At 39.8% G+C, this 26,970-nt stretch overlaps 1 protein-coding gene across 6 annotated transcripts in view; it reads right to left on the reverse strand.

Annotated features, from left to right (window-relative positions):
- The window catches only part of LOC131031592 (6-phosphofructo-2-kinase/fructose-2,6-bisphosphatase), a 281,317-nt gene that overhangs the window by 205,368 nt on the left and 48,979 nt on the right, over positions 1 to 26,970 (reverse strand). For all 6 annotated transcript variants that reach the window (XM_057962756.2, XM_057962761.2, XM_057962764.2 and 3 more), the window contains exons 6-7: positions 22,149 to 22,247; positions 21,979 to 22,008 (exon numbers count right to left, since the gene is read on the reverse strand). In XM_057962756.2, the coding sequence (XP_057818739.2) occupies positions 21,979 to 22,008; positions 22,149 to 22,247 (129 nt within the window). The remainder of the gene's footprint in view (positions 1 to 21,978; positions 22,009 to 22,148; positions 22,248 to 26,970) is intronic.

Below are 26,970 nucleotides of genomic sequence, written 5' to 3' on the forward strand. Positions count from 1 at the left end.
CCACTGTTATGCTCAATCCCGCGTAGGCTTCATTGCCTACTATTCCAAAAAAAAAAAGAAAAAGAGAAAAGAAAAGAAAACTGATCAAGCGCTCTGAAATCAAGCGTTAAGCGTAAAATTGGCAAAAGGGAATGCAGGCATCTCTGCCGGTATAAAAAGAAAAAGGGATAAAACCTTCTTGCCGGAAACAGAGCAATCTCTGTGAGCTAACAGGCGATAACTCCGCCGGGGCTATAGACGCTTGCTGGCAGCGGGGCTCTATCCAGGTTGCTTTTGGAGTATTAGCCCGTTGGACATCTCGACACAGTGAAACATTGATGCCACAACTTTTTCTAGGCTGGAATGAACCCCATTTGCACACACTAGTTGATCCGACTTGCGTGTGATTTGATTTGACTATTCACATTATCTTATTTTGAAAGATTCTTCTCCTTCTCTCCTCTCGGTCGTGGTGGTTAACCAGAGATTCTAGGTTCGATCCGAACTTGCGTTCCCGAAATGACTGGGAGCATTTCTCCAGCAGAGTCGCCATTTGTTGTGCGTTGCACACGCCCCCTGTCGCCGACAGGGTCCCCCTTTCCAGTTTTGAGTTTTTTGATCGTCATCCCGAGAATTGAATCAGAGTTTCTCGTATCTCCTCGAGCGAGTTCGTGATCAGTCCGTAAGCTGATCAACGTTGGAGTAGTGAACCAATGAGCCCTTTTGACTGATCTGGCTTTCGGGCGTAAATACCGAGAGTTTGTTCCAAAATTTCAAAACTTAACATAATGCATCTCCTTTTCGGACCCCAGGTCCGAACTTGGCGAAAGTCAAGTTAAGGTAAAAAAACGTTATGCGCTCCTCTTTTTGGATTTAAGTGTCCGAAAGTGAAAATTCAAAATTTAAAAGCGTAAGGTGGAATTCCATTTTCGGACCCCAGGTCCGAAATGTCCAAAATCAAGTTAAAACGTAACGCTGCGCATCCATTTTCGGACCCCAGGTCCGAAATGTCCAAAATCAAGTTAAAACGTAACGCTGCGCATCCATTTTCGGACCCCAGGTCCGAAATGTCCAAAATCAAGTTAAAACGTAACGCTGCGCATCCATTTCGGACCTTAGGTCCGAACTTCAACAAAGTGAAGTTTTAAAACATTGTGCAAACATCGCATTTCGGACCCTAAATGACAAAGTTAAAGTTTTTTTAAAAAAGCTACATAAACACCGTTTTCGGACCCTAAGCTCTGAAAAGGGCGAAATAAGTTTTAAAAAGCAAAAACGCACACCATACATACTTCGGACCCTAAGCTCTGAAAAGGGCGAAGTAAGTTTTAAAAAGCAAAAACGCACAACAAAACGCATACTTCGGACCCCAAGCTCCGAATAAAAAGGGCGAAGCAAGGCTTTAAAAGCAACCATATTAAACACGCGCTTCGGACCCTAAGCTCCGAAAAAGGCAAAGTTGGTTTTTTTAAACATAACAAAACGCGCATTTCGGACCCCCGCGTCCGAACTTAAACCAAGGCGAAGTTAAGTTTTAAAACATAGTGCGAACGACGCGCATTTCGGACCCCCGCGTCCGAACTTCAACAAAGGCAAATAAAGTTTTAAAAACATAGCGCAGCATCCATTTCGGACCCCCGCGTCCGAGCTCCAACAAGGCGAAGTTAAGTAAAAACATAGTGCAAACAACGTTTTCGGACCCTAAGCGTCCGAAATTCCAAGATGAACGTTTAAAAGCAAAACATAGTGCGATTATCGTCTCCAGACCCTAAGCCTCGAGCGCTGGCAAAGGCGAGGAAATTAACCCTGTGAGATCGCATTTCGGACCCCAGGTCCGAACCTCGGCGGGGATGGAAGCTGAAGGCGACACAATCATTTTCGAACCTTAGGTCCGAACACAAAACGAAGGCAAAGTTAAAAGCCAATGCGATCATCTCTCCCGACTTAAGCTCCAAGCTTTAATGCAGAAAGCGAAGTCCAAAAGCAAGCGAAACTTTAACGCAAAAGGCACAGTTTGTAACGCGGAGGCCAGGGCGAGCACACCCGCGAAGGTTAGATTCGAAAACCTCCAATTCGAAATTCGAAAGGAACTCTTAAATCCGAAAGCAAGGAGGTAAGACACCGCATCATCCTCCCATCAACCATTTAAAATTCAGGTTGTTAGACACAGAACCATGTGAAATTAATAAATCCTCTTTCATCTTCCAAACTGCGAAAATTTAAACAGGAAGGATAACCGTTGGGATTCAAATTTTGCAGGGTCATCCGCTCGCCCCGCACGACAAGGTCGGGTAATCACCCATCATTCGCTCCAATCAGGTAAGTACGCCTTATCGCGTACGGTCATTTAAAATGTGTGAATCAAATAGGCAAAATACGCAAAATTTGAAATGCTTAGAGTCTGCATCTCCGTCATTCGAACATCCAAAATTTAGGATTCATACCCGAGGTTTGACCGGAAACTGCATCTCTTTTCAAAATTCTCATGTTTTGCCTTTGTTAAAATTAATCAAAAAAAAAAAAAAAAATTCGAGAGTAAGAATGCTTAGTCATGAATCTTCAGGAATATGATGTTGTAGAAGTTAATTAGATTGTTAGCCCAGAGTGATATTTAAACTAATCTCGGTCTGTTGAAACACTTCTGTTATTATCTAACCCGCATCGTCATTCTCGAGTCACCTTGTAATCCGTGTCTGGCTGTGCAGGATAAATGCCTAAATCAGCGGCAGAATCATCAAAAACACCCGCTGCAGCAGAAACCTCACGAGCATCCAAATCAGACATCCCACGGAAAGTTGAAAGAATGAAGTATCAGTATCAGAGGGGAGGGTTAAGAGAGTCAAAGGTCCAGAGTATCTGGGACAACATTGGTGACACCGACCTCGGCCACATTGATATTCAGGATTTCAGGGATCGGGTCTTCTCACCCAATGCATATGGCAGGCCTAGGCAAATGCTGGAAAGTGGCATCGCCCAAGCAGCAGGTTTTCCTCCAGCAATCCAGAACTATGAATTAGTAGTGGAAGCTGCTCGGCATTACGAGCCAAAGTCCAGATTAGTGCTTCTGGAAGATATCACTATTGCCGACTTCTCCCCTGAGGCTATCGGCGATGCATTTGATATCCCCTTTCCAAATAATCTCATAGCTACAACAATGGACGAGGCACAGGGGGCGTATGATATGAACCCAGCTCGATGCAGGGCACTAATTAACGAAGAATGGTTCAAAGAAAAAAGGGCTTCAAGCACCAGGATTGTGAAAAAGACCCCCAGAAGTGACTTTCATAATGAACATGGCGATATGGTCACCTTACTTAGCCGAGTCATGGGACTCCCTAAGTCCAACTACTTTGAAGAATGGATGTTCTATTTTACAGAACAGGTCTTTGCCGGAAAGTCTAAGTTTGACTGGGCTCAGATCATAAGTGATAACATCCATGCTCAGCTGATTGAGCTTGAGACAAAGAAGTATTTCACCATGACCTCCTATTTGGTCTATATGTTCGCAAAGAACCAGCCACTGCCAGGATTAATAATGAAAGGTGAGATCGGGAATGGGCCTGGTCAGGTAAAGGTTTATGATTGCTACCCGCAGCTGCACTACCAGGATATAGCTCAAAGGGAAAAGAGCAGCCCGGCTTACGCAGTTGGACAGTACGAACGTGTCAACGACGCCTTCACAATGCGCCTAGTCAGGCTAATGCAGGGAGGGTTACACATAAGGCTCTCGGAGCAAGCTACCATTTTAGTGCAGAGGTATGGGGCCTGGTTTATTCAGTTCCCAAGATTCTCCTACATCCGAATTGCTGGCTTCGAAGGTGCCCCCCTTCGACTTCCGCGGTACCCAACCGATAAAGTAGTCCTCATGGAAGTGGCAAGGCAATCACGCCCTGCCGGCATATTATTACGAGAAAGCAAGCAGGCTGGATTCGCATTTCCAATGATCATAGGCAACCATGATGTCCAATTGAGAACTCCCACCCTAGCAGAAGAATCCCTTGCAGAGCTAGCTTCTTATGGCCTACAGGAACATTTCCCAAGAAAATGTTTCGATCATGACAATTTGGCAAAGAGAGCTTACGGTAGGCGCTACAGAGCAAAGGAGTCAATTGAAGATTACTGGAAAAATTGCTCCGATGACTACGAAGTCAGGCGACGGGAATATTCTAGATTGAGTGTGCAGCAAATGCGACTCTTTGAGTACCGTCGGGTCCCGGATCAGCTCACAGACTCGGGGAATTGTCTCCAAGTCCGGGAATTCGAAGCAGTGAGGCATCTCTTGCCAGGCGTTGATTGGTCTCAAGACCCAATCACGGATTTCGAAGCAGTCATGGCAGCCCCGGCGAGATACACAGATCAATGGTTACAGCACCAGATCGAGAGGCTAGTCCATGAAGGGGTCCAGTTTACTTACCATCTGATGGGCAATTTCGACTCTCAGTCTTCCGAAGATGAAAGGACATCAGCTGAAAAACCAGAGAAAAGGAAGAAAACTAAGGCTTGCAGAGGGACTCGGACGTCCAAGAGAACAAGGAGGGAGAAGATTCCCATAAGAAGGCCAGAGACCACTTCATCTTCAGACCCCAGTTCGCCTGATGGTGCCATAGATTTGGATTGCATACCTGCTCCGCCTTCCCAGAGCGACATAGAGGCATTCCAAGCCAATGATCCTCCTGCTCCAGATATGCCGGACACCGAGCAAAAGGGTCCCAATCCGACTAAGCTGGGTGCCCAGATGGAGGAAGGAGAAATCCCATCCACCCAGGGGATCGAAGTGCATGAACCTACCCAGCAGAGCCGCCATGAATTACTACTCCTCCATGCAGCCAAGGACGACTCAACTGTCGAAGGGGAACAAAGAACAGACAAGATCCATGAGCTCGAGGGAACCAAGGAGCCACCATCACAGGAAGATATCAGACAATTATTCAGTGAGATAGGGGAGAACTCAGATGCAAACAAAGAGCTTCCTCCTTCTTCCACCCCTCCGATGGCGGGACAGCTGTTAATTTGTGATCAGCCAGTTGAAAGTATGGGAGCACAAGGTGCTAACTTAACCCTATCCTCAACCCAGACAGTGCCTCAAGAATGGCTGATCGCCAGGGCTCAGCGTAGGGCCGCCACCAAGGCGCCCATCGACCTTGAAGACATCTTCTCGCGAATGGATCAAACAAAAGCAAAAGGGAAGAAGAAACCGAGAACATACTCTAAGATAACCAAGGATGGGCAAAGGAACCGCACTCTTCATATTGCTACCCCGCCCGTAAACAAGCTAGCAGATCAAATAACCCTGGCAGATTATAGCATTACGACTGTCCCCATCGGACGAGCTACAAAAGAGCAAGAAAAGGAGGAATTTAAGGACTCGGTGCAAAACATACTCAGACAGCTCGAGGAAATCACGGCTGAAAAGGACATGTATCGAGCCCGTGCTGAACAAGCCGAGGGATACATCGATAAGCTCCTACGGCCACTACACAACCCCTCTGAATCCCATATTCCCCCAATGGCATTGGCGCAGAGGACCACAACTGAATTTGAAGGAATCCGGGATACCGCAAAGGCCGTTAAGGAATGGGTGCAAGACATCAAGAAAAGGGGAGAACAGATCCTCAAAGAAGTAAAGGAAATGGCTCTCCATCGAGAGCTCACTCTCGTCAGGTTGTTGGAAGTAAAGAGAGAATCCCTTCACATGCATGAAGTAGCGGCCTCTACCCTTCCCCTCCTAAGAGCTCTTTTCTGGACACATACACAAATTCCCACACTGCCTGACATCTTGAGTCCCCATAGCATCAGTGTTCTCAAGGAATGGTATTGGACCGTCACCATGAAGAACGATGCCCAGGAAATTATTGACAAAGAAAATGACGCGTGTGAGGCGATTCTGGGGAACATGCAAGAACTAGGCAAGACCATCCTCCGATCAATGGTTTCAGGGTGGATAAATGACCTGTCCGACAGTGTAATCCGGCCGGATTGGGAGGGAAGATTGGGAGCAGATAAGGCTTCTTATTCCATTGAAGACTTAAGTTTTGCTGGTCAGTTCCATTCAGACATATTATGCTTCGAGCGTAATCGCTCCAGCTGGAAGGACGGTTTAAGGCACGTGGACCAGTATCTCGAAGGCATGCAATACAAAATTCGCCACCCTCCCATGCCACCTTTTAATCCCCTCTTCCAATTATGCATCAAGTTTCAGGAATATGTCCGCGAGGAACGAGCAGCAGGTCGTGATTTATGGCGAGAATACCTGCATGGCGAAGACCAGTTTCTGCAAAAGGAATGTGAAACCAGAATAGAGAAAGCAGTTTCTCAAAAATGCTTTTTTCCCCCCAAGTCTTAAAAAGTGCACTTTTGTCCCAAAAGGGTGACAGTTGACTTTTGGTCAACATATTGTAAAGTTTTTTGTGCACCTCCCCTTTTTGGATTATTTCAAAGTTGTAATTATCCTTTGGTAGTTATTGCTCCTTTTGAGTAATTGTAGATATTTATCTCCCTATTTATGAGTGTGGGTCCCTCTTTTTGTAAGGATGAATCTGGGCCACTTGTTTAGATTAGATCTTGGCCATTCATCCATTTTTGGAAACCTATTTAAGGGGACTGGTTTTCCTTCATTTAGGAGGAAGTTCTTGAATTGTTGCGAAAGCTCTGAAGAAATTTTGCAGGAATTAATACAATGGATTGAAATTACCTTCAAATTTCCTTGTGAGTGCATGGTCTCCTTCTTCATTTAAATTAGAAAGCTTTTAATTATGTCTGTTCATTTTATACAGCAGTTCTTACCAAGCATCTGATAGAATCTCCACAGTCCATACCATTAGAGGATAGCTGATTGCTTTTTTTCCTTTCTGCATGGTTAATCTGGGCTATTTTATGATTCAGTTCGATTATCAAAAGTACACGTATCATGAATATAGAAGTTCTAATATTGTATTTGGTAATATGAAAATCTGGTTTCTCCTTTGAAGATTGCACTAAGTTTATGCAAACATTGTGTCTGAATGACTGATGATGCTTAACCTGGTTTCCTGGAGGTGTCTGTCTGCTTGGGTAAATCTGTTGTCCTAGTTAATATTTACTGTTCTCTCTCGCTACCCTTCCTTTCTTTCCTCCCAATTTTATCCTTTTTTTAGAAATCCAGTCTTGCTAAGTCAGCTTCAAATAAATCAACATCACCTGAAAGAAAACCAAAAGAGGTCCCTGGGAATTCGCATATGAAATTACCAATCAAACGTAAGCCCCCTTGTGTTTCCAGCATAAACACATCAAGCCACTGAGAGATCCCGCAGTCAAGACCTGACAAAAGAAACCTTGAGGTAGTCTCCTTTGATCAAACTTAGAAAAACAGCATTAGAGACTTCCTTATCTCAAGAGAGAGTAGGATAATCAGTCGGCTATTCTATTCTGCGTTGGCCGTATGGAGTTTGCAGCAATGCGATTTCAGACACGTCAACAGGCTCTTGCTTGGCCTAATGTATCCCATGTCAAGAAGCTCCTTAATGGCTTTCTCTATCTCATCCTTCTGCTTCTTTGGGTACTGATAAGGAGTAGTCATGATGGGCTTAGCTCCATTTTCTAGCTCAATAATGTGTTCAGTGCCTCGCTCAGGAGATCTACCAAGGGGTAGATTCTCAAAAACCTCACTCCTTTTTGTGATTAAGGCTTGAATGTCTGTCGGGTAGCTTCTCTTTTCTTCAAGTGGACTTGATGGCGTTATCATACACTTCGCTGCTCACAACATTTGGTCATGTAAGATCAGCTGCTCCATCCTCTTCAAAGATACAATTCTAGGACCACCATTGGACATTCCTCGCAACACCACTTTTCGCCCTTGTGACATGAACTTCAACTCCATGGTTTGCAGATTTAAAGTGATCTCACCAAGAGATCTCAGCCACCGTATGCCAAGAACTGCATCATCAGTCCCTCCAATGCTTACCACAAAGAAATCATCTTGAACTTTATAGTTTCCCAACTTCAAAGACAAGTTGGAAATCATTCGGTTGCAAGATATTGTAGAGCCATCAACTAACATGACTTTGAATCCTTCAACTTCCTCAATTACTAGCCAACACTGATTTTGAACATGTTGATATTCAACATTTCAGAGATAGGGTATATGCTCTCAATGCCTACAGCAAAGTCAAGAGGATGGTAGAAAGTGGAATAGCACAAGCAGCAAGTTTCCCACAAGCTATCCAAAATTATGAGCTTGTTGTAGAGACCGCTAAGCATTGTGAGTCGAATAGCAAGGTGAACTGGCGAACGGGAAAGTAATGGCCGATTTCACCCCAGAGAATGTTGGAGAAGCCTTCAACATCACACTCCCTAATGATGCGATTGTAGTAACGATGGAAGAAGCTCAGGCAGGATACGAAACCAATCCCAATAGGTACAAGGGAAAAAATGAAGATTGGTTTAAGGAGAGAAGACCCCCTAGCAGCAGGATCCTCAAAAAGGTCTACCAAAGCAAGTTCATTGAGGAGTACGGAGACATGGTCACCTTACTCAACCGAGTCATGGGACTCCCTCACTCCAACCTGTTCGAGGAATGGATATTTTATATTACAAAACAGGTATTTTTGGGGAAGGTCAAATTTGACTAGGCCCAAATCATTAATGATAACATCCATACCCAGCTAGTCTAGCTCGCAGAGAAGAAATACTTCACAATGTCTTTCTATCTAGTATACATGTTTGCAAGACACCCTAAACTGCCAAGATTGATTCGCCTGGGTAAAATTGGAAATGGGCCAAATCAGGTGAAAGTATATGAGTCTTACCCTCAGCTACATTACTACAACATAAAGCAGAGGGAGAAGAACAACATAGCCTATGCAGTGGGCCAATATGAGCGCGTTAATGATGCATTCACCATGCACATGGTCAGGACAATGCAAGAAGGATTGCATCAAAGAGGCTATCTAAATAGGTCGTCGCACTAATATTGAAGTATGGAATGTGGTTCATCCAATTTCCCCAATTCTCCTACTTTAGAATTTCAGGTTTCGAAGGCTCTCCTTACAGGCTCCCACGGTACTATTGATGTGTTTTTTTATGACAGCGTCGAACACAAAATAAAGTTGCCTAATAATCACTTCACTCTGTCTTGATCAAAGTACGATTGTATGCTAAGATTGTCATGAGTTCAAACAATCGAACCCAAGGTTCCTATGTGCAACGAACGTGACTCAGTTGGCTCGATGAGATATGTTGGTAATCCAAGGAGACTTATGTTTGAATCATTCTTTCACTTCTTTGTTGTGGCTGGAACTTCATCATTCGATATGGCAATTCTGTGATGCTTCTGCTTCGAACGAACTAAACTAAAATGAACTGAAATTAAAGGGGAAAGGGTTAGAAGGATCTAGATCTACTCCTAAGGGCAGTGATATCAATAGATAACGCTTTAGTGGACAAATCCCAAGTAAACCAAATTCTTCTTCGCCAAGATTAACTACAACTCTGCAAGAACCGATGCAATCTTCTAAGGATGTTCAAGAATTTTCACATTGAGAAAAGTACATTTGAATACCCAACACGACGCAATCCAAACGACTATTCACAATCGAACGTAGCACAAATTTGGTGGCTCAGACTAACTTTACACTGCAACTTATAATTAACAAGATGCAAAAAGTATGAACCATGGAAATTCATCAAACACCATTGCATTCTCCATTGAAATCAAAGCACTACTCTACTTCTAATCTAAGTGAGGAAGGTGAAACCATGCAAGTTTTGAAAAATAACTTGTGGACACCATCAAAGAACATTGTTTCATTGTTATTATCTCAAAAACTTATTGCAACAATTTCATACAAATCTCCCCTCGCTTACAAATGAGGGGGGTCACCCCTTTATGTAGGCTTCATGCCTTGCTACATGCAAAACCCCTAATTAAGGATTTCCCCTAAAAGATTCTCCACACATGGTGTAACAAGGTGGGAATCAGCAATAAATGCCCATCATGCCCATATACAATTAATTCCAACCTATTACAATTGGTATAGATAATACATTAAATGCACCATTCCTCATCAAACTTGCCCAACATGCACTGAATATTCCTCCATGCAAAAATCGTCCCATCATGTCATAAATGTGCCATCACCTCCACTTGCAACGGTTGCATGCAAAAAGAATCTGCCATAATGCCTTTAAATGTGATGGCTACATGCAATAGATGCTCCATGAATTCATCATGCATTGACCCGGCTGCCACTTGCCAAGAAACCTTAGGAGAGAGGAAACTTCAGGAGAGATAATTTAATTCAGGAAGAATTTTCTTTGAAGTTTCGAATTTTCCTTGTTCTGAAGGAGATTTCCCATTGATTTTCAACATTTCCTATTTTTCACGGATTTTTCGAAATTACGGTTCTAGGGTCGAGAGAGAAAATTCTCTCACGAATCCAAATCTATCATCAATTTGAAATTCGGATGATTTTTTATGCCCAAAAATGGATTTTTCAAAAAAAATTCGGGGGGAATTTTCTTGTCTAGTTCATCCTTGATTTCTTCCTTGCCTTAGAAATTATATCTTGAATTTATCCTTGGGTGTGATTTCCCCCTTGCTTGGAATTCCGTCTTGAAGGAAGGAATTTCCAAGACTTGGTCTATTTTTCACCTTTTCCAAGAATTCTATCCGGAAGGAAAGAATTTCCATCACTTAGTCAATTTTTTCACTTTCCTAGAATTTTGTCTTGAAGAAAGGAATTTCCAATACTAAGTCAATTTTTTCACTTTCCTTGAATTTCTTCTTCTTGGGCGCAATTCTTCCCTGAGGAAGGAATTTTTTTGAATTTTCAACCTTTCTTTCTAAACCTTGATTTTTACATCTTGCTTCCAACCTTGGGCACATTTTAGAACTGGAGAAGAAATTCTGGAAATTTGCTCCTTGAGGAAGGAATTTTTGTGCTCTTTGAATTCATCATCTCAACACGGAGCTTTTTGACCAATTTTTCACATCTCCTATTTTTTAGGAATTATTTCCAAATTTGAGTTCTAGGGTCCGGGAGAGAGAAAATTCTCTCACTTAGCCAATTCTAAAGAATTTTTGAAATTCAGATGAATTTTGATGCCTAAAAGAGGATTTTTTAAATTTTTCCTCGAGGGGAATTTTATTTTTCAATCTATCCTTGACCTCCAATTTCTTCTTTGCCTTGGAAAATTTTCATCTTTTGTCTTGGGCACGGAATCCTTGTCATGGAGGAAATTTCAACTTTTCAAGATTTTCCTTGACATCTTGATTTTGGCGCTCTATTCCACACTTGGGTGCGAATTTGCCCTTGCGGAGGAAATTTGGAGTTTTGTGATTTTCCATGGCTACCCCTATTTGGCGCCCTGACTGAGACTTGGGCGCCATTTCACCTATGTCAAGGAATTCTCCATTTTTCTTATTTTCCATGCCTTCTTGATTTTGGCGCTCTATTCCTGACTTGGGCACTATTTTCACTTGGTCAAGGAATTCTCCATTTTTCTTATTTCCTATGCCTTCCCGATTTTTGCGCTCTATTCCTAACTCAGGCGCTATTTTTGCTTGGTCAAGGAATTTGGCATTTTTGAAACTTTCCAGGACTCGGTCATTTCGGCGCCCGACCTTTGACTTAGGCACCATTTCACCTAGGTGAAGGAATTTTTCAATTTTGAAGTTTTCCCTGACCACCTCCATTTAACGCCCATCATTCTCTTTGGGCGCCATTTCACCTAGGTGAAGGAATTTTCCATTCTTTGGATTTTTCCATGACGCACTGGCTTTAGCGCTCATACCTGATCTTGGGCGCCATTTTCACTATTTCAAGGAATTTGACTTCTTCCTCTCTAGACTTATCCAATTTTGAACGTTTCCAGATTAAAATGCCATTTTGGGAATTGAAATGGTTTCCATGGGCTAGACTTAGAAGATTTTCCATGCTTTCCCCTTCTGGAATGGATGTCCAAAATTAGCCATTTTTTGATCCAATTAGCCTGCCTTTCCAATTTTCCTGATTTAGAAATGATCAAGAATGCCCAGTCTTCATTGTCTACCTGCGAGGAACTTGCCACAAATAGACTTTCCAAAATTAAAAAGTGTTTCAAAATGTCAATAGGGCAAAATAGGACACAGAGACACTAAAAATATTAACTTACTAAAAATAGAAATTACTAAAAATAGTTAGTTTGATTTTTGGAAAAATTAAACCAACCTAGGAGGCAGTGAAATCCCTAAAAAATAGGAACTTTCTCAAAATAGAAAGTTGCTTAGAATTCGCTCAAATTTCATGGGTAGGTTCTTTAAAGCGCCTCGATTCCAATGCAACTCTCAGTTTTTCCAAAACCCTAAAGGAAAGTCCTCAAATCCAAGTCTAAAGGACTAAACCCTAAAACAGACAAAACGGGCTCCATACTTAACCAAATTTGCTCAAATGAGCAACAAACTTGATCAAATTGAACCCCGAACACATGCAAAGTGAGGAGACTGACGAGACTGTCGCGAAAAGACCCGACAAACCAAAGCCAAAAGACCAAGAGGACCTCAAAAGTAAGGAGTCCCCATTTGCAATGGGGCAATGTGTGAAAACATCACAACAGGTACCCTAAAAATAGTAAGTCCGGAAAAGTCTTCAGATTCATTTGCATGTGACACCATCGCAAAACTCTCTGAAAACCCAAAAAAATGAGTTATCCTCACCCCCACTACCTAAAAATAGTAAGTTTACCAAACTCAACTGATTGCTACGCATGTACCATCATTGCGAAACTTTCTGGAAACCCAGAAGGAATCCAGAATCAAAACTATAAAACTCCAACATGCAAGCCCCCAAAATTGCCAAAATATCCTCCTAGAAAATAGGAAACCTTAATTTTGCCTCTAACTGACTAACGAGTCTCGGGATTGCCCAACAGTCCCCAAAATAAACTAGAACGGAAAAGGGGACATTACAATTTCCTTTCTTGTCATTGCTTCAAGCTGTTGTATTTATCTTTTAAAAATTATTGTTTGTTTTCTAGGAAGAAAAGAACATAATCTTTTCTGAAAAAAGAGAAAAGGTTGTTGCCCCTCCCAAATTAGATTAAGTGTTTAGTTAGTAAAAGTAGAACAGGGGCAGCCTTCCCTAAATTAGGAGAGTTTTACACTCACACACTATGGTTGAAACCACAATTTTGCACATCTTCCTAGGTGTACAAAATTTTCAACCAATACACAGTAAGGGGCCTTATGAGTAATTCATAGTGATCAAAGTGAGTTTCCTATTTTTTAGGAGAAACCCTATTTTTAGTTAGGTAACTACCAGTTCCTCTGCTCTGCTTAAACTTCACCCAGGTATCAGTGGTAGCTTCAGTTTGGAGACAAGATGGTTAGTTCAAAATAAGAAATTTGAAATATTAAAGTCCCAAGTTAAAAATTTTAATTTGCATGATAAAAAAATTAATAAGTGACCCCCCTCTTTTGGAGTGTGTGCCTAGTAGGCACAAGTTGTTTTTAAAAAGGGGACTTTATGTCATGATGGGTGGACCCTTGAGAACTTTGAACTTTCCTAGGGAGAGAATAATTTAAAGAAAAATCAAAGTATAAACTTTGTAAGAAATAAAAAGGAAACCCTAAAAGCAACGATTGCAGTTGGAGTGAATAAAAGAACATTATGGGAAGCATTTTGGGGAGCTAAGCAGCCATTTTTACAAGAGGAAATTGCAGGTTGGAGCTCTGGAGAACAAGGATTCAGTTTTACATATTGTGGAGACGAAAACCTTCATAGTTTTGAAGGCCTACAGGAGTGCAATACCTCCCAAGAGCTGATTTGCTTATTAAAATCAGTGGTAACAGCAGAAGGAAACCAAATCAGATTGCATCAACTGTTAGAGAAAGGGTTTCTTCATCAAAAATTCAGTCCAAGGAGCACATCAGGGCTTATCGTCTTCATTTTCAGTCACCCCTTGCTTACCCATAGCCAACCATATCATTGTTTGGACAAACTATAGAATTTTCAGCTGGGCATTAGGGTTTGGAGCTGTTAAAAGCAGATCAAGTTGTATATCAGCTCTAACATTCAGATCAGACGCTAAAAATCAGAACTGCAGCTCTAAATTGCAGTTCAGACTCAAAAATCAGAACTATATATGCTGCCATGGGTATGTAATCAGCCTTTTGCCAATAAGAATTCATCTATTGGTCATTTGTTGTATTGATTTCTTGTTCCTCTTATTTCCAGCAGATATTTTTTAATTTGCATTTCATATCAACTACAATCTCAAAGAAACAAACATCAAAACATAAAAAAATATCTGAAAATCATTGAAAACTCAAAAAAAAAATCAAAAAATAATAAAAACAAAACTTTCCAAAAACAAAATCAAGATTTTGCAACAGCAGATTAGGGTGGTATATTTCAGTGATATCAGAGCACAGAACTTCCTACCATCCCATGAACAAAAAACAGTTTGATATGTGACAAGGAATTTCAGACCTACACTAGATAGATTAAACATCAACCGTGGCAGCCACCATCAGTTTTGGAGGGTAAGATAGTCTCCTGCATTATTGGGATTCACTGGAAAGACTCTAGTGACAGTGAGAGTAGTACAGGTACCATGGCTGAGAAGGTAAGGGGAGGGCTAGCTCAATCAGCCCTAACAGCAAGATCAAGAAGAAATTTGATACCATGATGGACATGATGTTTCAATTGTTGGGTCAGATTGCCAAGCAAAACCAGCCTCACAAGGATCAGTCTCAACACACCACTCTGAATGGTGAGTCTAGTAGAACACAGGGAGACAGTGGTCAGCATAATGGTTTCCAAGAGCACCCTTCTTTCTCCAGCACCATACCCAGACCCTTACAACCCACTTTCACTCAGCGTGAGGAGTCACCTACTTGTCAGGGGCGAGAGCCTAAACTCCATTCCTTTGCAACAAAGAAAATCTGACATCATTATACAGAGTATATGACCTTGCCACCAGAGATCAGGGAGTTGTTGACCCTTGACAAGTTCATTGGCAAGAAGTGACTCAGGGCAGGTTCATCTGGTAGATTTGACTATAGTACTCCACAAGGGCATAGGGATTTTCAACAAGTGGTGGGTAAGTTGACCTTACCACATTATGATGGGAGTGATCGGTGTACAACACAAGCTTGGGTGCAGAAGCTTGATAATTATTTGTCCCTAAGACCTATGACAGAGGAAAAGGCGATTAAGTTCACTACCATGCATCTGGATGGTGTGGCTCATGAGTGGTGGTACCACAATTTGATCACTCTGGGACATCGCTCCATTAGTTCTTTTCACGAGTTCACAAATAAACTCATCGACCATTTTGACAAGTACCCAAGGATGTATTTTATAGAGCTTGCACAGCTCAAGCAATATGGATCTTTAAAGATATACATTGCTGATTTTCAGCGGATATCAGTAATGGTATCAGATCTTTTAGAGAGACGGTTGGTTGTTCTCTTCATTGAGGGGCTTTCAGAACCCTTACGTGGATGGCTTAAGGCCTTTGATCCACCCACTTTATAGGAGGCCATGAAGAAGGCCTACAGCATGGAGCTTGTTGCCCCAAGGAGTAAATTCTCATCAAATCCTTTTTCCAGTGATAAGGATAAAAAACCTTTTCATAAAACCATGGACCAGCAAAGGAAACCTTTCCAAAAAAATGATGAGACTTTGAATGACTTGAGACGTAAGAAACTATGTTTCAAGTGCAAGGAGCCATGGGATCCTAAGCATAAATGCCCTTTAATGGGAAAGCTAACAAAATGGAATATTATTCAGCTGATGATTCAAATTCTGAAAATTCAAATCAGCACCTGAAATTTGTGACAGTGAAGAAGAGAGTGCTTCCGAGGGTTCAGTGAAGGAGCAGGAGAATGATAGACCCGTGTCACAACTCTCTAGCATTCAACGTGAGGGGTCTTTCAGGATTCGTAGAGTTCTTGGAGGGCAACGAATGATTATCTTATTGGATACAGGAGCTACACATAATTTTATTGATGAGGGGTTGGCCAAAAGAGGACTCAAGGCCGAGGAGTTTGAGGGATTCCGAGTGAAGGTAGCAAATGGTTTCACTCTCACATGTACCAGGAGGATCTCTAACTTGACTTTACAGCTTAATGATTATGTCTTTCAAGTGGACTATTATGTAGTTGGTATTAGTGAGATGGACATTGTTTTGGGCATGAAGTGGCTACATGCTATTGAGGAGTTCACACTCAACCTACGCAACATGGAGATGAGATTTAAGGTGAACGACGGGAAATATGTATTCAGAGGGATGTTAGATGGTGGCTTACGCATGGTTTCCTTGAGGATGGAGAGATTACTCTGTCATGATCAGATTGAGTGGGCAGCATCAGATTGAGTGGGCAATAGAGTATGTCACGATGCCTATAGCAAGTGAGCAGCATAAGTTGAGCTACCCTCCTGACATTCAAAAGATCCTAACTAAACACAGTAAGATGTTTAGTGACATACTACCAAGTAGACCTCTAGACAAAGGCCTTTAGCACATCATTGAGTTAGAGGAGGGTGCTAAACCCGTCATCATCATGCCATATAGACAACCCAAGCAGATCAAAGACGAGATTGAGAAGACAATTAAGGAGTTACTTGATATGGGACACATTCGGCCTAGTAAGAGCCCATTTGCATCTGTAGTTGTATTAGTGAAGAAGGATGGAACAGTCCGCATGTGTATTGACTATCGAGCCCTAAATAAGAAGACCAAAAAGAATAGATACCCCATCCCTCGCATTAATGAGTTGATTGATGAGTTGCACGGGGCTTGTTACTTCTCCAAGATCGATTTGTGACTTGGTTATCATCAAATACAGATGAGAGGAGGATGTGGAGAAGACAGCATTCAAATGTCATTGCAGGCACTTTCAGTTCTTGGTTATGCCATTCGGCCTAACCAATGCACCTGCCACATTTCAGTCATGTATGAACAGGGTGTTTCAACATCAGTTGCAGAGGTTTGTGTTGATCTTCTTCAATGACATATTGGTATTCAGTCGGACTTGGGATGAGCATCTGAGGCACTTGGAGGAGGTGCTAGATATTCTGGAGAGGGAGTCTTTGTATGCCAAGGAGTCCAAGTGCGAGTTTGGCATGACAGAGTTGCTCTACTTGGGGCACATTCAGTGGCACAGAAGTCACCCCGAGCACCAGTTACCACCCCCAGACTGATGGACAAACAGAGATTGTCACCAAGTGGGTGGAGGGATACCTTCAAAATTGTATATCAGGGTAGTAGAAGGCATGGGTTAGGTGGCTCTATGTGTATGAGTATTGCTATAATACGACCTACCACGTGTCCATCCAGATGTCTCCATTTATGGCGTTGTATGGATATGATGCGCCTAACTTCCTAGATTTGCTACTTGGAGACAGTCGAGTCCCTAGCGGCAAGGACTTGTTGCAAGACAAGCAGGATATTATGAGGTCCTTGAGAAAAACACTCAGAAGGCACAGAATCAACAGAAACAATATGTTGAGCAACACAAGGTTCAACATTCATTTGAGGTCAATGATATGGTATACCTTATGCTGCAACCTTACCGACAGTCCCCACTTAGGAAGAGTGGAACAGATAAACTTAAGCTGCATTATTATGGACCGTTCAAGATCATTAGACGTATTGGAGAGGTGGCTTATGACTTAGAGTTACCTGCAGACAGTCGGGTACATAATGTCTTACATGTGTCTCGCCTCAAGAAGGCGATTGGGCATAATGTGATTCTTTCTATAGTGTTGCCACCCCTTGATGAGGAAGGGAAACTGATTCTTGTCCCTGAGGCCACAATTGATACTCAAGAGAGGAGATTGAGGAGGGTTATCAAGGAGTATCTGGTGAAGTGGAAGGATCTACCAGTGGAGGATGCTACATGGGAGAGTGAGCAAATCCTGCAGCACCCAGAGTTGAGGTTGCTTGAGAACAAGCAATCTCGAGGAGGGCAGATTGTAATGTACCCTTCCTAAGATCAGAGGCTTCTAGAAGGGGTTAGCCTATTATTGGGGTCCTGTAGGCTGACAAAGTGGATAGGAAGCCTAGTTAGGGGTCTTGTGACCCTTTGAGGAGCTTTGGGAGGCATTTTAGGAGCTCAAGGCCAGTCTCCTATTTTTTAGGAGACTATCAGTTGACTAGTTGACCACCCGGAAGCCTATGGAGCATAGCAAGGGGCCTTATGAGTGATTCACAGTGATTAGAGTGAGTTTCCTAGTTTTAAGGGGAATCCCTATTTTTTAGAATGTAACTACCAATTCCTTTACTCCGCCTAGACTTCACCCTGGTATCAGTGGCAGCTTCAGTTTTCAATTTGGAGACCAGATGGTGAGTTCAGAATAAGAAATTTGAAATATTAAAGTCCCAACTTAAATATTTTAATTTGCATTGATAAAAAAATTAATAAGTGACCCCCCCCCTTGGAGTGTGCGCCTAGTAGGCACAAGTTATTTTTAAAAAGCGGACTTCATGTCATGATAGGTGGACCCTTGAGAAGTTTGAACTTCCTAGGGAGAGAATAATTTAAATAAAAATCAAAGTATAAACTTTGTAAGAAATAAAAAGGAAACCCTAAAAGCAACGATTAGGGTTAGAGTGAATAAAAGAACATTATGGGAGGCATTTTGGGGATCTAAGAAGCCATTTTTACAAGAGGAAATTGCAGATTGGAGCTCTGGAGAACATGTGTTCAGTTTTACAGATTGTCAAGACGAAACCTTCACAGTTTTGAAAGCCTACAGGAGTGCAATACCTCCCAAGGGTTGATTTGTTTATAAAAATCAGTAGTAACAGCAGAAGGAAACCAAAGCAGATTGCATCAGCTGTTAGAGCAAGGGTTTCTTCATCAAAAATTCAATACAAGGAGCAGATCGAAGCTTATTGTCTTCATTTTCAGTCACCCCTTGCTTACCCATAGCCAGCCGTAACATTGTTTGGACTAACTACAGAATTTTCAGCTGGGCATTAGGGTTTGCAGCTGTTAAAAGAAGCAGATCAGGTTGTATATGAGCTTTAACATTCAGATCAGACTTTAAAAATCAGAACTGCAACTCTAAATTGCAGATCAGACTCAAAAATCAGAACTATATATGCTGCCATGGGTATGTAATCAACCTTTTGTCAATAAGAATTCATCTATTGGTCATTTGTTGTATTGATTTCTTGTTCCTCTTATTTCCAGCAGTTATTTTTTAATTTGCATTTCATATCATCTGCAATCTCAAAAAAAAAAAACATCAAAACACAAAAAAAATCAGAAAATCATTGAAAACTCAAAAAAATCAGAAACTACTAAAAACAAAACTTTCTAAAAAAAATGAGGATTTTGCAACAGCAGATTGGGGTGGTATATTTCACAACATCATGACTAGTCATGCACTAGGGTCTAAGATAGGTCATGGATGATCATGATGCCATGATATTTGCTTGTCTCAATGATTGGTGTTTATATTCAAGTGATGAATTTATTATTAATTATTTTTAAGCCTTAAAGACTGCAAATTTTGTTGACAAGCTCATTAACAAAGAGGAGTGGTTAAGTAAAAAGATAAATGGTTATGTTCTATTTTGACTTTGGCGAGAATACTAATAGATGGGATTCTTCTATGAGTTATCTATGCAAGGCGTGATTGATACATTTTGCATTATGAAAATGGCTTTTCTTGCCAACTATAACTTTTTCAGCAATACAAGGACTATGACATGCCTATGGTGGTCCTTGTATACTAAACAATTTGCTTGGACTTATAGTTTGATGGGGGTTTGGGGCCAACACCAAAACGGGGTCTGGGGGCAGCACCAACTCGCAAGATTCTAGGGGACAATGCACACCATTTTCATATTTTTTTTAAATCCTAGATGGGTATGTTATAAACCAAAGAAAGCATTTACTTTTTGGATGATTTTTAAAATATAAAATGGCCTAGTCTTAGGCTCGGGACTCGCCAAGACTCAATGAGTCTAGTGCGACTTGCCTAGTATTGGCGAGTCTCATTTCTATGATTTTTGGTGTAGGTTGGAGCTTCAAGAACACATATTGGAGTGTTGAAAGATAAAATATTTTTTTTATCAAGACTTGGCTTCCGTTTCAAAAATCAAAGACAAACAGGGTGATTAATGTAGTTTTAAGAGTATTATGTTGCTTAAATTCAAAGTTTCAAGGGTTGAAGGGATCCATTAGCATATTATAGAATTGAAAATTAATTATTTTCTCAACTATGATGCCAAGATAAGTTTGTATAAGGCAAGTGACCTTTGGCATTCCATTGCTGTCTTATTTTTTCAATTCAGGTGTTTAAAATGGAGGGAAAAGCTAGTGATTTTTGAGAAAACAATTAAAGACTCTTAAATTTCCAAATGAGTATGACTTGGTTTATATTTTTATTCATTTTTCGAAGTAATATACACCAGCAAGGCATTGGATATGGTGCAGAAAGCTTAGGTTCCATATTTGGAAGCATTTAATGATGAATTTGGAGCATATATAGAGGAATTCCAAAATGGAATTGAAGGTAAATGAAAGAACAGGTTTGGGTGCCTCTTTTTGGTACCTTACAATGGTTTTAATCTCTATAAGTGCAGCCTTTAAAGGTGTTAAAGAGAAGCAATCAACAGAAGCAAACTTGAAGAAAGGATTTGCGGGTAGTTGTAGAGGATTGCCCTAGAAAAGTGAAGGAAATCAGCTTGCCAAGAGAAAAGGAATAGAGGAAAGAGAAGAATGAATTTGCAGGTGTGTTGGTGGTGTCCAAGGTAGGCATGAGAGCTGTAAGATGAAAGCAAAAAAAACAGATTTCAAAAGAGAGTGAAGCCAAGGTGTGAAGGCATGAAATACCTAGAAATATTGTAAAATTTCTAAATTTTGTTTCTTTTTTAAATCATTAATGTACAAAATTGTTCTTGAGGTATTTTGTTGTAAGGATGTACAAATGAAAGTTGCAATAGAGACGTACTATGAACATTTTTGGCTCCATTTAAAGCTATATTTTAATTATTTATTTAGTGCCATTTCTCTTGGTGAGAACCTCTTCTTGATGAAACTTTGATGATTAAATAGAGCTACAAATGTTTTGGAAAAAAATTTTGATTGACAGCTATTGAATTTCTATGGAAATCAGGATGTACACTACTTCCCATTTGCATCCTCATCTCTCAGCTCAGAGCTGTTGAGATTGTTCTAGCAAGACCTGAGCTTGATAGTTAAAATCAAGCGTTTTAGAAAAACTGTGAGTCCTTGTCTCTAAAGATAGTAGTGATAGAAAAAGAAAGTGTAGAGGGAGACAAACATCTCATGAGTGATATAATTAATGTGAGTTCTCCAGTGTGCTCTTATCTGACTCTTACTGAGAATTGGCAAACCTGATGGTGGGAGTCAGCCCTGGGCTCTATTTTTAAAATTTGCAAATTGAAAATTGGAAATACTTCCAATGTACTAGAAAAAGAAGTTCACAAGCTTTGCAAAGCTGATGAAAACAGAGTTTCTCCATAAACTACTTTAAATATGCTTCCCACCACTGAAATTATGAAGAAAATGAAATGGTACAAGAATAATCTTATCCCACAGTTACAAATACAAAGTTTTAATATTGATTCTATAATAGACTATCAAATACAGTAAGAAGCAGACAATCAAAAATGAACCCTTAATAAGTAAATGTACTTATGGTTTAAGTGAAAGCCTCACTCAAGTTAAGAAAAGGAATTTTCAGTCATGAACAATTAACAATAGGTTTATATGAAAGAGATAAATTCAAACCATTTTGGAGACTCCAGGCACATATGATGAAGAAAGCTAAAACTTTTTCAGTACACCAATGCCTTAAGTTCAGCATCTCTTTGTATGCTCATTTAATTAATCAAGATGAACAGCTTTCAGATATCTCTATTTAGTATCATGTATAAGGTTAATAATAATAGCCATTTTTACTTCTTGAATGATAAAGTGTTCACTAAAAGATTATGATCCTTTAATATGAAAAGAGACTTTCTGTAAAACAAAGAGGTCTTTCCGAAATGAACCACTACCTGATTTAAACCATGCTTGAGGCGACGATACTGTTGATCAGCAAAATACAAAGAAAGCCATCTCAGTAATAACATAATAATATTACTAATACAGAACCATGCATACAGACCTACAGAATTAGACTGACAATATAAATGATATGCAAAGTTAAGATGTGCAAAACACAGACCTTTCCAACATTAAAGTGTTTTGTATCATGGCCAAGCCAGCGAAGATATCTGGTCAACTTTGCAGCAGTAAATGTCTTTCCTCTTGCAGGCAACCCAACCTAGATCACAAAAAGATATGGAACAGAGTCATAGTTCTGATGCATGTAATTTTTGAGGCAAGAGAAGAAAATTGATAATAAATGTTGTACCTGAATTAGTGTTCTCGAAACTTTGAAGATGATTGTAACAAAGTACATGTTATAAGAATTTCAAAATGAACAAAAGGGGGATAAATATAGTTTAAACATAAGTAATTATTAAAATATATGACAGCTAGCAGACATCTAAATATATTATAAGCTTTATGCTATTATAATAATTATGCCAACGATTAAAGATAAAAGAATCACAATGAGTGCTTTTTAGCAATTTTTGGCCGGATTTTTTACAGACAATGAAGAAACTTTCATCATGAAAGGAAAATTGACGCATTTACTTTTCAAGTGGCATCAAGAGTGAATATGATTCCTTTGGGGTAGCTCTTCAAAATTGGAGAACATAGATGGCACAGTTCCAAGGAAATCATAGGTTAAAATTGTTTCAAAGGATACCACCAAAACAAAACATTTTAATAAGGCATTTATGGATAAGTTTCAGACTTACTCACCAATGAGGAAATATATTATTGGATTCTACCATCATTACATCAGGGCACATCCCCTCCTACAAATACAAAGTTACAAAAACAGGGTCATTTTGGAGACATGGGGATGGGGATGAAATGTCTCCTTGCCACCAACAAAGAAAGGACAACCCCAAGATAACCTACAAAAGCAAGGGACAGCTCCAAGATGTACCCCCCTATTGTGGACATTTTGGGGATACCCTAATATCTCATAAATGGCTGAGGGACTTCTAGAAGTCCCGTGTGTTGGCCCACGCTTGCCATTAAGCCAAAAGATCGACCCATCAATTTCTGATACAAACGCTAGAGTTAACGGATATAGGAGAGGTGGTTAGTTTATGTTGCATACCCCGAAGGGAGATGCTGATCATTGTTCAACAATCCCCCCCTCAGCATTACTCGAGGGGATTTGAACCAAACACCTTTGGCTCTGATACTAGTTGTTGGCCCACGCTTGTCATTAAACCAAAAGGTTGACCCATTAATTTCATCTACAAATGCCAAAGTTAACGGATCCATGGGAGGCAGCTAGTCCATGTAAGCATTTATAAAGTTCATTTTAAAAAAAAAAATTAAAACAAAGTTTCATGTCGTCATGATAACTTGGTTTGCATCAAAGTTTAGAACAAACAACATGATGCCTTGTACAAATGGTTGACCTTAGAAGAATAAAGAGATATTTACATCGTATTGGCTCACAAACCCCTAAAGCAAATGCTTTTCTGAGTGCCAAGGGTGTCAATCTCAAGGCAAAAGAACTATAACTTAAGATCAAGCAAGAACAACAATGGTCCAATTTGGTAAGGTGACTAATGCCTTCTTCGAATTTAGGCTCTACTAGGCCAAGGGGGTATTCCCTATGGTGCTATATTAAAGGATAATTATAAGAAATAAAATTAAATCCTACAACAAACCATACTCATTGCATATAAAACTCTTATTTGTCTATCATTAAGTACCTATTTATTGGTTTGATAATACAAGAGTTTTGCAGCTTTCTAAAGTAGATGGACAGCCATGTAAAGAGGTTGAAATTGTTGCTTAGAGAAACCCTAATGATATCACATACATCTGGAAATTGAAGTAAAGAAAACAAACATTAACACAACATAACATGTAGATTAATGTTAGTTGTTTTGAATGTGTTGGTAAGTAGGAAGGTTGAGAACAAAGTAGATGAGTGCCTTTATCCAACAAGGACAACAGAGTCTCAAGGTTTACAAATCAAGGGGAACACGAATTAAAACTCACTTTGTGATACCTTAATAAAGGTAACAACAAGCACTCTACCTCTCATTTTCACACAAACTAGGCTCTATGTATGCAAATAAGCACAAAAAAAAAATTGCAAAACGTCCAATGGAACATATCTTAGTTATCCATGAATGAACCTACACACTTCTTGTCTGAGTTTGATAAGATGCCCTACGAAAGCTTTACAGGAAGTTCTACTACCTTCCAATTCACAAACTAGCCAAAATTAACACTAAAATGACCAAATGTAACCAAGAAGATCGATAAGATCATCAAAAGCACATAAAATATTTACGGAGACATTCCAAAAGATGACAAATCTACACATCAAAACATTACAATATGGTATCACACCCTTTCAAAGAATACCCAAAACATCACAATACAAAATAGGCCACAAATCCATTGCTAGAAGGAAACCTTCCTAGTTTGTCACTCTTTTCTCTTTCGTTTCAGCTCTACAATGATTTTCCCATCATCTTTCTCGAAGGAAGAACCGATTCTCTCGCCTTTCTCCATTAGTGCGCATACTCTTCTTTGATTGAAACAATACATGTCTCACTTCTCTTTCGTCAATGGTGGGGTTGCTACTCCAAGCTTTGCTTGGCCCCAAGGGTTCAATAATATATATATATATATATATATATATATATATATATATATATATATATATATATATATATATATATATATATATATATATATATATATATATATATATATATATATATATATATATATATATATATATATCTTAGCACCACCACATGGCCATCCATGCCTACTTGCATAATCTAAACATGGCCATACACTTAAAATAATTCCTTTTACATCAAGAACAACATGACTATAAATAGATCATGTCTGAGGGGTCCACAAGTACAAGGATTCATTTGAAAGCCAATCTTTGTCTAATTGCATCCATATTCAAACCATTAATAGTGTCCCACTTCGTGTAGGAAGGTGGGTTGTCTAGAAGCAATAAAGAAACTCCTATAGGTTGTGAATGTGGTGTGCAAGACAAATGAAATTCCATCAAATCTGAAAGATAGACAATCTAGAAAAGGTATGAGGACCATCAAGAGCTAGAAATCAACTACCAATTCATTATAGCATGATCAGCTTCATCATCCACTATTGAAATTTCACAAAACTCCACACCCTTTGACACAAACAACTATTCTTAGGCATAAAAATCCTCTTGGAGTAGTAGTCGAGATCAAATTCAATCATTAATGGCATCCTAGGAAGATCCAGCAAGTGACAAAGGTGATCTAGAGGAAACAAGGAAATTTGATACGAAGTAGGAGGTTGAGAAAGGAAATGTGAGCCTCCATTGTGAGACCAAAGGTTGAAACTAAACATGGAAATAAAATCCGAAGGTCCGACAAAACTCCACAGAGGGATGACAATGAGTGAATGACATGCTTCAAAGGAAAGAAGGAAAATAATATAGAACCAACAAACGGAAATGGAGGAAGAACTAAATGAACTCCAAATATCCACTAAAGCTTGTTGACGATTTTGAAAATTTTGAAACCTCGGAATTTCAACAAGATTACAAACCTAGAAAATCTTCAATGCTTTCTTTGTTGACACTTTGACAAGTTTCAAAAGCTTAGAAATGGTACAAGTGGAAAGAAAGAGAACTTGTGTTTTTAGGAAATTGGTGAATCTTTAAAACTGTCAAAAAGTCTAGAAATCCTTGGACATTGACATTGGAATTAAGGTGGGAAAACTATGCAAAATTCAGCAGGGAAAATGGACAAAAAACTAGAGGATGTCCAAAAGTACAAAAAGATTCCACAAAAAGGGAAATGTAAGAAGTGTGAGAAAGGATCAAGGAACTAGAGGTCTAATGTCTAGAGAGGGAAAACAATTTTCCCAAAGGGATTGGAAAGGATGTGGGAAAAACATGCAAAACTAGAGGAGGGAAGTGGAGGAGATGGAGGAGAAAACGGAAGAAATTTGTTAGAAATCCGCAAGTCTACAAAAAGGGAAGCAAGAAAAGGGAATGAAGGTTGTGGGGATTGAAAACGGATAAGACCTAGAGGTTGGCAAGAACTCCCAATGAACCTCAAAAGTCCACAAAAAGGAACAAAGTGCAAAGATGAATGGTGGAATTTGACCTAAGGTTAAAAGGTCGAAAGAATTAAAAATGAAAGAAGTTTGTTAGAAGTCTACAAGTCTGAAAAGTAAAAGTAATGGAAGCTTTTGGGGATGTGGAGGAAGATGGTAAGACAAGAGGTCAACATAAGTCTGAACGTCTGCCAAAGACCCACAAGTTAATGGTATGAAGGAAAATGGAAGGAAAGATGTAATATCCCTTGGAAAAGGATTTAGATCAAATTTAATATTCTATTAAAGCCTTAAATGAAACCTTGCAACAATCTGAAAACTATGCCAAACTATCAAGGAAATATCTTGAAACAACACCACCAAAAAATGATTAAACCACATAAAACTTCAAAGATATTAAATTTCCACAGTTCATGATGAATATTGTGATGATGGATCATGGAGTGTGATTCGAAACATTGAAACAAATAAAACACACGCAATTGAATCCAGAAGCATATAACAATATTCACATAAAACTTATTTTATAACTAGATAATCAGACTTGCAGCAAGAATAGAGTTCCATTTTACCGTCATAAAGTGATTTACACAACAAACAACTCTTGCAATAACTTTTGCAACAAAATGCTCAACTCTAAGAGGCCAAAATGGTGCCAATAATTACTGCAAAACTACAATGTCTTTCAAGAAAACTTCATGAAACTCATTTGTAATGTCCCTTTTATTAAATGCCCTAGTTTTGCCCTAAAATCAAATTTCCAAGGAAGTAGGAGATGGAATAGGGTTATGTACCAACTTAGATCTCCCAAATTAAGGTCCTGC

The sequence above is a fragment of the Cryptomeria japonica genome, chromosome 6 (assembly GCF_030272615.1).
Source record: "Cryptomeria japonica chromosome 6, Sugi_1.0, whole genome shotgun sequence".
In the NCBI taxonomy this organism is placed as follows: Eukaryota; Viridiplantae; Streptophyta; class Pinopsida; order Cupressales; family Cupressaceae; genus Cryptomeria; species Cryptomeria japonica.